General features: G+C 45.1%; 1 protein-coding gene across 1 annotated transcript in view; it reads left to right on the forward strand.

Annotated features, from left to right (window-relative positions):
* Positions 1–12312, forward strand: part of VPS13B (vacuolar protein sorting 13 homolog B) — an 891476-nt gene extending 879164 nt beyond the window's left edge. The window contains exons 59-62 of the mRNA XM_030795363.1: positions 3022–3198; positions 5524–5626; positions 6193–6442; positions 10171–12312. Of these exons, the coding sequence (XP_030651223.1) occupies positions 3022–3198; positions 5524–5626; positions 6193–6442; positions 10171–10419 (779 nt within the window). The 3' untranslated portion in view covers positions 10420–12312. The remainder of the gene's footprint in view (positions 1–3021; positions 3199–5523; positions 5627–6192; positions 6443–10170) is intronic.
* Positions 12313–12366: the final 54 nt, after the last annotated feature.

Here is a 12366-nt window from a genome sequence, read left to right on the forward strand (position 1 = left end):
GCCTGCACTGAGAAAGGATGTGCAGCTCCACGTCACAGATGAGTTCTGCGTTTCCTCCCAAACCTGATGCCTTCTCATGAACACCAAAGCCAGGATGTCAAGAATTGCTTCTCTGACCCCCACTTCTTTTGGGATGCTTCCTGGTTTGTGACACACTGCTGGATTCCCCAGAGACCACCTCCTCTCTCTTCGTGGGCACTCTTGGCTATGCCATCTGGAATCCCAAGAAAACAGGCCTCTGCCAGGTGAAATCAGAAAAGTCCTCTCCGAGGGAGTGACTCGAGAGTTGCACATCCCAAGAGACAGCCCTTAAGAGTCATCCCTCCAATACCACCATCTGCCATTAGCAGACTGGTGTGTATTATAGTCAGTGCGGAATTTAGGAATGACAGGCAAAGTGCTTCCTTGTTGGTTTGTTCATCTGTTCTGGTCAAAAAAGAAGCGCTGAGCTGGAATGTGCAGTACACTCTGTGGGTCTCGTTTCTCTCTGGAAGGGCGAGCTGTGGCATGGTATCCCATCTTATGCCTGTCCTTCTGATAGTGTGACAAAAAAATGCCAGAAACAAAATTACACCACATGGTAAAGGCAGCATCAAAATAGACACATCGCCAGGAACTTCCATAGCTCAGTGACCAAGTAGTTTCTGCCCAAGGCTTAGGAGCAAGTCACAGAAAGAGGCGAGGGAAGGCCTGGTGGTTTCCTGCTCCATAATGAAGGCCTTCCTCCTCCTCCACCTTCCAAGGCACAACAGGCAATAGCTCCTGTGTCCTGTGGGGTGCAGCACTCACTCAGTCCTGGAAACCCCTCCCAGGCACGCTCTTCTGTCTTCACTGGCTTCATCAGATCACAGCCATCTCCATGTGGCCGCCCACCCCGCGGGCCTGAGGCCAGCAGACAAGTCTTGGGATCAGTTTCCACTCCTGAAAGCCTTCGAGCAGAGTTTTAAGTCTATGACAGTCCATAATTTACCAGTTGTGGGATTTAGCTGGATATACTTCAGAGGAGAGCCATTCCAGGCTCTCAGAGAAGCTGCCTCTCTCAAAGCAGGGCTGCAGGGACCATGAAGTGGCTGCTGGTCTCTTAGCCTCTCTGTTCTCCAGCTTGTGAGCACAGAGGTAGATAAGGCACCTGGTGGCTGGTGAGGTGTTGGTGTGTGTGACAGGCCAACTTTCCCCCTCAAAGGTCTGCTGCTGAGCCCGGGGCAGGTGGTTCCACAGCTCCCTCTCTCTCAGAATCTAACACCTTGTCATGGGACTCAGGCTTTCCACTTTTGGGGGGCTGCCCAAATAGTCTTACCTGTCAAAGCCACAGTAACTGGAGCCTTCACGGTGGCCAGAGAAAACGGAAGAGCAGAACAGAGGGGGCTTCACCTGATAACCTGCGTGCGCTGGAGCAGGTGGCTGTCAGCACCCTGTGCGGGTGACCGCGGCTGGCCCAGGCCCCACTCTTTGATTTGATGCTGTTCACTTTGATAATCTGCTGAGGTGACTGGAAGAGAAGACCCAGGGCTCCTGCCTGTCCCTCAGTGTGGCCACTCTGACTTCTGATCTTCCAAATGGAGTGGAGCATCAATGGCAAATGAGGGGCGCTCCCAGCCGAGCGCCAGGCCTGACTGACTGTGGTGCTAAAAGAGTGACCCTCACTCTTGATAGCTGGGGTGGCCTGGGCCTGCCGGGAGCAGCTTCCTCTGCTCACTCTTGCCGTTTCTGTAGGTTTGGCAGCACGACTCTAGGCTGGGGAACAGGTCTGTTGCCTCAGGTCATTCTGAATCTGTCAATGCATAAACTTAAATGTCTCTGTCAAAACCTAGAGGAAAGGAGTCCATGAAGAGCATTCCCTTTACAATTGACGTGATATGCACTAAAATTTCTATCAGGGGCCGGAGCATTTTCATCAGTTCTAACGGTTTTGAGTTGAAAACAGAATTCTGTCAAGAACTGTAAAGAAATTTTCCCTTCTTTCCGAGTTAGGGGGCCCTCCACTCCATCATGAAAAAAAATCAGAATGGTGAGACTTTTCTAGCTCTCACTGTTGGCCTCTCAAAGCAGGAGTAGCAAAGGGGCTGTATCCACAGGACTGCCTGAGGGGCTCCTTTCATCTGTAGCTGCCTCAGGCTCAGTGCAGGAGATGGATGCCCTGTGCTACAGCTGTGGGAGCAGAGCCCCGAGGGGTTTTGGTCGCTATTCTAAGTGAGGAGTAAGTGGCCAAACCTCAATTCAAGTGAGAAAGGTTTTCCAAGATTGGCAGAGGAAGAGCCTGTTTTATAAACGGGATAAGCGAGTATGTTGGTGGTTAAGAGCTATGCTGTGACTCAAACTCTCTGTACACTTAACAGCTGTGTGACCTTGGGAAAAACTCCTTAACCTCTGTGCCTCAGTGTCCATATTTGGATAAAAACAATGTATGACTCCTGGGAATATGAGGATCAAATGATCTCATACAAATAAAGCTCTTAGCACAGTCCCCAGACCTAGTAAGCATTCAAGATAGATTACCTATAATCAAAATAATAATTACTATATCAATAATTACTCTCAAGTATTAGTACTACTAAATTATGACTGTTATGATTATTATTAAAAGTGGAGAGTTAGAAAGGGGCTAACCCCTTCCAGTTTTTCATCCTCCTGAATCAGTGCAAATGTATTGGGCTGAACAGTCTTTCTCTGCTCCTGAGGAACTGTTAGCTCCTCTCTCTAAGCTTTGTTGCCTGACTTCTGAGGAAAGATGTATGGATGACACTCTGAATAGCCTGACAGGTTTGTTAAATTCTGAACTAAACTTCACAGATCCTGACTGTGTGGACCAAACTCCGTCTGAACATTGTATTTTGATGACGATAATAAATGTCTACTGCCCTTGGTGTACTTAGATAACTGGTAAATAAATGTGTAGTAAAGACCTTTATAATGAGGATGGGGACTCATTTTCAATCCAGATAAAACTGTGTTCCAGATGGAGCCTTTCATTTTCCGAGGATTTTAAGCCTCTGTCCTTACTGAGGGCTTTTGTTATTCCAGGTGCAATTGCTGGTATAGTTGATCAGCCGATGCAGAACTTCCAGAAAACATCTGAGGCACAGGCTCCCGCAGGACACAAGGCCAAGGGTGTCATCTCGGGTGTGGGGAAAGGAATCATGGGGGTGTTCACAAAGCCCATCGGAGGAGCTGCTGAGCTGGTGTCACAGACTGGCTACGGTAAGTCGGTGGAAAAACCCATCAGGCCAACCCAGATGTTACTGATTTGCATGATTATACCAAGGATTCCCTAAGATAGTGTAACCTTTCACATGGCAGACAGTGGCTATCTTTCTTACCTCTCTATGCTTATTTACACAGAGTAGAATTTTACTACTAATAATAAAACCACAGAATCAGGAAACCAGTTACTAGTTTCAGTCTATATGTCATAGAATCTTTTTACAGTACACTTGGTAGACCGTAATGAAAAGTAACCAGTTTAGAGGTTGAGGGCGGAATGGAGAATACAGCAGAGAAAATAATTAAGACTTTTTCCTATGATAAATGTGGAAGGAGAGATAGGTTGTGGGAAGATAACTTTAAGAAGCAGTAGAGAATGAGAGTGTGGATGTGCACATGGATCTTTGGGTTTGGGGTGGCCTTCTCACCCACAGACGCCATCCTGCTCCTCGCAGCCAGGCCGGGGCAGAAACAAAGGGTCTGCAACTAAAAGCCCTTTCGCAAGGCAGACAGCTGTGGAGTGTGTGGGCGCATGGCACTACCTGCACTTGGATGGGGCGTGCCAGGGCCTCTCCCCATGCAGCGGTGTGCACACATGAGTAATGGGTGCCTGTGAAAGAATTAGCACCTCGTCCCAGGCTTATTTTCTGTGTTCTTGGCAGAGCACATTAAAGTGACTTTCCATAAACCTGCAGCTGGAATTGTTACCATTTTACCTAAAATTGGTGTCATCATTTTGGTCATGAAGCAGGCTGTCTAGCTACTATCACAAACCACAGAAGTGCCCTCCCGTTTGTCAGACATGCGAGCACACTGTGTCTGTGTCCGCATCTGGCCATAAAGCCCACAGGATGTTTCTAGGGAGGCATCCTGCTCCTCAGCAGGCCTGACAAGAGGCAGCCAGATCAGGGCATAAAAACAGCATCTGAAAGGAAGGGAGTGGAGATGAATGAGTGCCCACACTTGAGGCAGCCATCCGGAAAGCATCCTTTAAGAGACCACACAGACGCCAGCATGTGTTCCTCTTCGCTTTCCCCTCCTCGCCCCCCTCATTTCCCTCTCCTTCTGTGAATGACATTTTCACTCACAGGGAAACTGTCAATAAGATGTGCTATAACCTGTAAGTGGGAAAAGTTAAACTCTCCCTTATGATACGGACTCCAGTGAGGTAAAGTCAAGTCATACTTCATAAATTATTTTGGTTTTGAAAATGCCATTGTCCCTCACCGTGTTTCCCAGGGCTGAAGAATGCTCCCTTATGTAAGAGGATCTTAGAGCAGAGCTTCACATGGCCTTTTTGGTTTCCATCACTCTTGTAAAACTTTTATTACTGAACTGAAGGTTTTACAAACCACTAACTCTTAGTCTAATGACTATGCGTCGTTCATAAACATTTACAAGCCCTCAGAAAGCACACATGCTGTACCATCTTTGGCTCTGGAGAGTCTCTGTAAAGGCATATGTGGCTGCTGCTGGGTGCCCTCATTTGGTGCTGGCACCAGGGAGAACATATCATAAACCAGAGGCCCCAAGCGTGCTCATAAATGTATATGGATTCGTGTTTGTTTAACAGCTGGATTAAGTCACTTAGCATTTAAATAGTGTATCTAGGCAAAGGGTGTGCCTTTGTATATGTCTGTGTGTTTTTTATTTTTTGACTAGCCTTAGCACAGATACAGAAGTATTCAGGAAGTTAACCAACAATCTAAACTTTTTTTTTTTTTAGATACAGGGTTTTGCTGTCACCCAGGCTGGCATTTAGTGACACAATCATAGCTCACTGCAGCCTCCAACTCCTGGGCTCAAGTGATCCTCCCACCTCAGCCTCTGGAGTAGCTAGGACTACAGGCAGGCACCACTATTTATTTTTTGTAGAGATGGGGCTCTCGCTTTTGTTTCCCAGGCTGGTCTCTAACTCCTTGACTCAAGCAATCCTCCTACCTTGATTTGACCTCCCAAAGTTCTGGGATTACATGCATAAGCCACCATACCAGACCTATCTAGACTTTTTTAACACATCAATTAAAATGATGTCTAGGCTATTGTTCATGACCAGCTACTTTGTGTTTTTGCTTCCTCTAATTGCTAGTCTATGCTTGGACTGTGTAACACATTCATATTTTAGTTTGTTACTAATGCAAGATCACCAAGGTTAAGAGCATTGTAATGTTTAAAGATTATCTATACACTTGCTTCCAAAGATGTGACATCATTTGGGATCTATAATATTTTATGGATGGCTCTGAGCAGATGACATCATTGCAGCATGAAACTGTTTTCCAGAAAACAAGTAGTAAAACTCCCTTACTTCTCTTACCACAGGTATTTTACATGGAGCTGGACTTTCTCAGCTTCCCAAACAGCGCTATCAGCCAAGTGATCTACGTGCTGACCAGGCTCCAAACAGCCATGTCAAATATGTCTGGTAAAATTATTGAGATACTTGCTCAACTTTACATCCATATTGTATGTTAATAGCTCCTGGCTTGCTCTCAAGCTAATAATGGGCCACGCTTCCAGGGAGCCCAGGAGTAGCCCTTGTTGGCACTGGCATCTCAGGCAGCACAAGAGCACTGTAGAGGGACAGGAAGAGGCTGCTGTTGCCAGGTTTGGGGCTGGCTGCACAACTCCTCTGCTCCATACCTAACCACTCAAGGAAGGTCATACATTGGCAGAGAAGCCCAGTCTTGCTAAAGGGCCTGAGATTCCCTCTGGAACCAGCACTCTAATTATAGGGGTGCTATTTCTAATGGGGAGAAAAGGAGCTAAGCAAAACCAAGGGAAATGTTTGTTCCCAGGAGGAAGCAGGTTCTGTTCATCAGAATCAGTTTGAGAATTGACTGACAATTACATTTCAAGCTAACATGAGTAATTGGATTGGTGAGGGCCCTTTGCCCTTGGGGAGGTTGCCCCATTGGTAAATAATGAGCACTGATAAGTGACCATCTTTTCAAAGCTGGCCCCTGGCCTCGCTTTTCTCCTTTTAAACAGGAAAATGCTTCAGTCTCTGGGCAGACCAGAAGTCCACATGGCCCTGGACGTGGTTCTGGTGAGGGGCTCAGGCCAGGAGCATGAAGGGTGCTTGCTGCTGACATCAGAAGTGCTCTTCGTGGTGAGTGTCAGTGAGGACACACAGCAGCAGGCTTTCCCCGTCACAGAAATCGACTGTGCACAGGACAGCGAGCAGAACAACCTACTCACAGTGCAGCTCAAACAGCCAAGAGTGGCCTGTGATGTGGAGGTACGTTTCAGAAAACAGGGCAACCAAGACTAGCTGGCCAGGGAGGTTGAGAAGCAGGCTGGTCACTGGTTCATTTCTGAGCTGCAGCCTCTGGAGTGGCTGCTGGAGACCAAGGAGAGCTGCTACCCAGAGGAGGGAGTGTGGAGGCCAGAGGGCCACTGCAAAAGGGCACTGGGAAGCCCCCATCCAGATATGCATATGAGCCCTGTACACGAGAGCCCAGCAGGCGGCCAGCAGGACTCAAGGTCTAAGGCTAAGTCACCAAGCCAATTGAACAAGGCTGATCTGGCTTGGCCGTCATGGGACTGGGGTGCTCGATGGACAGGACAATGGAATTACAAAATGAGTGGGTTGGTTCAGAAGGGATTGGGACAGCAATTCCTGGCAACTGCTCCACAAAGGAGGCCCCCTGGTCTGAAAGCCTAAAGTCAGGTCCTTGGCTGCCTGAGGCCTGCAATTGGCTGCAGGGTGCTAGAGGTCTGTGAGTGCTGGAGAGGACCAATGCAGAAGCAAGGGGCATCATGAAACAAGACTCTCCACTCCCTCCCCTACCCCCAAACCTGGAGACTTCAAGGGTCAACATTTTGTGAAGTGGTCTCTCTCTCCAATCCACTGCTTTGTATTCTGTGGCTGTGTTCTCTTTCCCACGGGATAGTTTCCCACCCCATAAGTACCACAGAATCCCCCCTGGGGATGATACTCAAGGCTCTTGGGGCAGCTCCATGGCTGGCTCCTGGCCTGCATAAATTAATGTGGAACAGATGTGCAGGCAAGGCATACTGGGTGTCAGGAGTCAAGGGTGAGCCCTGACCAGAAAGACCCCAGCTTCCTGTAGTCCAGCCCAGGGTAAACAGGTGCACCCACTGGAAAACTGCCCTCTGCCCCTCCTTCCTGGATGACGGCCTGATCCATGAGACCCTAATTATTTATTTACCTAAATAACAGACATCTTTTTCCACACAGCAAGATAGTGGTGGATCAGTGACAAACTGGAGTCTGCTGGCCCTAACCTGGGGACTGAGTGGCCCCAGCAAAGGACAGCAAACCTATCTATCTACAATAGGTTCTGCCTGATCCCTCCTTTCATTATTCTCTTCCTGGGATGGGGGTGTGTATCTCCCTCACACCACTGTTTGGGTAAAATTATCTGAGAAGATGGAAAGCAGCCAACCACAACAACTCTTAAGATTTCTCTAGTTTCTTGGATCATGATCATAGTCAGGCTTTAAGCTAGGGTTTGGCACCAGGACTACATTGCTGCTTCAAGTTGATGACTTTCTGAGAATAAACAGAGGTCAGATGTCCAGGCTGACTTTATTAGATCTGCCAGAATCTTCTGATCAGTTGACAGTAAAGCAGCGGTGATTTGGCTACAGGATTTGGCAAGGGATAATATCATTACGATTAAGTCTTTAGTCCTTAATGAGAAACCTCCAAGGCCCTGTGACCATCATTATTCCTTAGCTGCTTGGGAAATATTTCAGATCTTAAACTATTAAGACTGGACATTTCTTTTGCTGTTGAACTGTCTTCAACTGTGATCCCTCTCTCGTATTTTTGTTTGAGGCAGGTACTGTGGAGAATCATCATAGCTGGAAGGAAACAGACCTCAGTTTCCCTAGGGGTTGAGATAGCATCTGGAGTCACCACTCCTAAAAGTTGCCGAGATTATTGGGACTGTGGAATCAGAGGAAGCAACACTGGAGCTCTAGATAGCATTTTCAGCACTGATTTTCCACTGCTGTCCAGGGCTGAAAGAGGGTTGGGATTAAGGAATGCCTAAAACAGAGGTGGGAAGACATGACTGAGAGCAGGAGCACTGTGCCTGCACAGCCAAGGCCCGGCACTGGCTGGAAGGTGGATGGGCCAGTGTGCCTTCAGCCTCCACATTCTGCTTTCTCTATTCCACTTTCTCTCTCCTGAAGTCATTAATAGGAATAATTGCTACCTTAATCCTATGTCTATAACCCCAACCTCTCCTACTCACCCCCAAGAAAACTCAAGCTGCAGAGCGTCTTTGAGACTAAACCCTCCCAAGTGCTGTAATCCAGAGTATTTTCAACATGAGTGGGCGGGGGAGGGTGGCCAGCAGCGCTGCCTTGTCAGTGAGCTTTCTTGAGCTGTCTGGCTCTTAGTGCATCCCAACATAATCCACAGACATAAGGAAGCCTGTCTGCTGTGAACACTTCCAGTGAAGACTAAAAGCAGTATTTTAAGGTCTATAAATGACTTTTCTGGTTTTCAGCTTTTGCCTTAGATGCTAGGAAACACAGTTCCTTTGAATTTTGGAAGGAATTAATTTGTAGATGACATCATGCAGTACATTTAAATATGGCAAGATTGAGATTTTTTTTTAAGTCAGCATTTGCTTTTCTTGGTTAAATGCAACCAGTTTAGGGGTAATAATTGCTTAATATGCCTGGCACATTATTGAAATCCCTTATGAGAGGCTCAAAATGAGTCAGAAGGTCAATTTATTCCTTGGCTGGGTTCCTTTCACAACACGGGTTTTCCTCTGCTGCTGTTCAGGAGGAGCAATTAAAACTTTTTGTGTATTCAAAGCTTTCCAGCTGAATTCTGGCCCCATCAAATGATATCAGAGCTCTGGCTTTTGCGTGGTGGTGCAGAGCTTTCATCTGTTAGTGAATCTTTGGGGACCATTTTTCCCCAAGCTTAAAAACACAAGATCCGAACTCTAAGGGATTCCTTACTTATTCTTCTAGCAAGCCTCTTTACTATCTCTCTGCCATCGCACCGACTTTCTCCAGCTTTTAAGACACTTTGATTGATAGCATTGTTACTGGACAACACACAGAACTAGAAAGTCTTTCTTTATCACTTCTTACAGAGTAGTCTTGCCAATGTTCAGTAGGCAAAAACCACGGAAAGTTTGGTGGCTACCTGAGATTCACAAATCAGTGGCTTACAATTGCAAACTTCCCATTCCACTTGATCTACACACTAGATAGCTAAAGGACTTCAGGGTAGGAAGAATTTATAGTTTCAGCTGCCTTTGATGAGCGCTTTCTCAGAAAATCTCACTGAAGAACCTAGTGTATCTCAGTTCTATTTGTGTTCCACTGAAGATGAGCCAGACTTTTATGAACCATAAATGTACTTTGCATCCTCTTTTTTTCCATAAAAATTTCCCCTTCTGCTGCCCAGCTTCTCTATTTTCTCTGGCTTTAAATCCTAGGATTTATAAAAGCAGAAAATGTTACAGTTCAAAAGGTTTTTTAATGCTCTGTCCAAAGCCACTGGTTTGAAAGAGGTGTTCTCCACTAAGACGTTCTATCTGAAGAGGTTTGGGGTGCTAGGCAAACAGAGCTTTTATTTCAGTGCTGAGTTTAATGTTGAATAGATTTATGTGGAGGAAAGATTTTTCTCCTTTTTTCTTGGGCTGGTTGCTAAAGAGCAATGACAGATGTTTTAATAGTGAGTAGAATGTTATCAAATCGTCAACTTCAAACATGGGAATTTTACGCAACACCAAATGCTTATTCTAAGGAGGCTGTCCTAAGTCTCATGCACAACTTTTAGTTATGCTGCTAAAAATTCCATTGTTATCGTTGCCATATCTCAGAGGAAAAAAAGGAAACATTTTGGATTAATGGCTTTAATAGATGGCCTAAAAGGCATAATGTACAAATATATGGAGGCAAAAGAACTAATTTTGTTCTGGAACTCTCATAAGGGTCTGGCAACTAATCTTTATTTTTGGATCCTAGGTAGATGGAGTCCGAGAGAGACTGTCAGAGCAACAGTACAACAGACTTGTGGACTACATCACAAAGACATCTTGTCACCTGGCCCTCAGCTGTTCTTCCATGCAAATACCATGCCCTGTGGTGGCTGCAGAACCTCCCTCCTCCACTGTTAAAACATACCATTACTTGGTTGATCCGCATTTTGCTCAGGTCTTCCTTAGTAAATTTACCATGGTGAAAAATAAAGCCCTGAGGAAAGGGTTTCCTTGAGTCCCCTCTGAGGTGCTGATTCCTGCTTGTGTGATTTCGTTTTTGGGTTTCTTTGAGACAGGGTCTCACTGCATTGCCCATGCTGACCTCAAATTCTGGGGTTCAAGCAATCCTCCCACCTCAACCCACAAGTAGCTAGGACTGCAAGCACATGCCACCATAAAGGGCTGCATTTTCTTAAAAAGCCTAGGCAGCTCTAACATCTGATATGGACACAAGGCCAACAGTTTCCTTATTTACATCCTTACCTCTAAAAGACAGATACTTCAAAGTGACAAAAACATGTTCCTTCCCCACTTAGAGACAATGATTAACAGGGCCCTATACGTTCTTACCACATACAGAGGATGCATTTATTATATGTTCTTACCACATACAGAGGATGCATTCATTTTTGCTCTATGACACTTCCAAATTAATTGTAGTAGAAATTTTTGCATCTATTAACTCTCTGTTCCATCATAGAATGTGGCCAGGCCTTACAGTGGAGAGCCAGAGTTAAAACTTCAAGTCGCATCTGTTTTTGGGCCGAGTCACCACCTTTGCCTCATGCTCCTTTGTCTGCAAAGACCTAGGATTCTTTAAATGAAATGCTTAGGACTTTGTGGCTTGTTACATTTGTCATTTAACTGCAATGCTGTTCTTTGAAAGCTGCTATGTGTATTTTCTCTGAAGTCTGCATTTTACTAAAATTTACAAAACAGTCTGATTGATTACTGTCCAGGTACATTTTAGAAAAAGTATTTTTCCAGTTTGTGTTTTACTAAGCAAACTTTGAGTAAATCCTTTGTCCTATATTGAATCCAGTCCCAAAGTGTTCAGGTGAGTTTCTCTAGTTCCATAAACAAAACATACATAGTGGGAACTCCCTGGTATGCCACAGAGCACACAAGAACCCCAATATTAATGCTAACAATCATACCAGTCCATTTCGTTTATTCTGTGGAACTGACCTGACAAAGCATGAAGATATTCTCAGTGTCTGATAATATTTTGCATCTAAGAATGGGTTTGACTCAAGATCTTGGGTTACCAAGATGTCTTAAATGTTCAGTAAATATCTTACAGTCCAGTAGCTTAGAACATGTTTGCTGATTACATTTAAACTTGGGGCTACAGCTTGTTACTAGAATTTCGAGATACTAAGAGAATGCAATTTTAAATGCCCACTGGTTTGCTTTGGAGACAGGGTCTCATTCTGTCACCCAGGCTAGAGTACAGTGGAACAGTCATGGCTCACTGCAGCCTAAGCTCACTGCCTGGGCTCAAGTGATCTTACTCCAGCCTCCCATGCAGCTGGGACTACACCACCACAGGTATGCACCACCATACCTGGCTGATTTTTTAAATTTTTTCTAGAGATAAGGTCTCGCTATGTTGCCCAGGCTGGTCTCATACTCCTGAGTTCAAGCATTCCTCCCACCTCCGCCTCCCAAACTGCTGGGATTACAGATGTGAGCCACCATGCCCAACACCCACTGATCTTTAACTCTCAGTTTGGGCATAAGAAGTCACTATATGTTACTGGAAAGCAAGACTTAACGAACAATTCTGACTATGAAAAATGGCTCTTTCAGTTTGTTCTATAAATACTCGTTTAGAAAAGTGACAACTGTCAACCTCAAGAGTAACTATTTCTAAAAATGTAAATATGTATTAATCCTTGTATCTTTCATGGTAATTTTGCATATTGATATGAATTATATAAAATTGTTTAAAATCAAAGGTATCCTTGAATTATTGACCACCCACAGATGTCTATTGTTACCAGGTTTTACGATGCAAATTTTCACTAATACCTGGGTTTAATAGAGCTCACATCACTGAATTTTACACATGAGTTTAAATCGGTAATATACAGGTTTTGTTACAATAAAGTTAATGATTAAATTAGCTTTGAATAAGTGTCATTTTTTAAAGTTCTCCAGTATAACTTTGCTTGCAATA

The sequence above is a fragment of the Nomascus leucogenys genome, chromosome 16, assembly GCF_006542625.1.
Source record: "Nomascus leucogenys isolate Asia chromosome 16, Asia_NLE_v1, whole genome shotgun sequence".
Lineage (NCBI taxonomy): Eukaryota > Metazoa > Chordata > Mammalia > Primates > Hylobatidae > Nomascus > Nomascus leucogenys.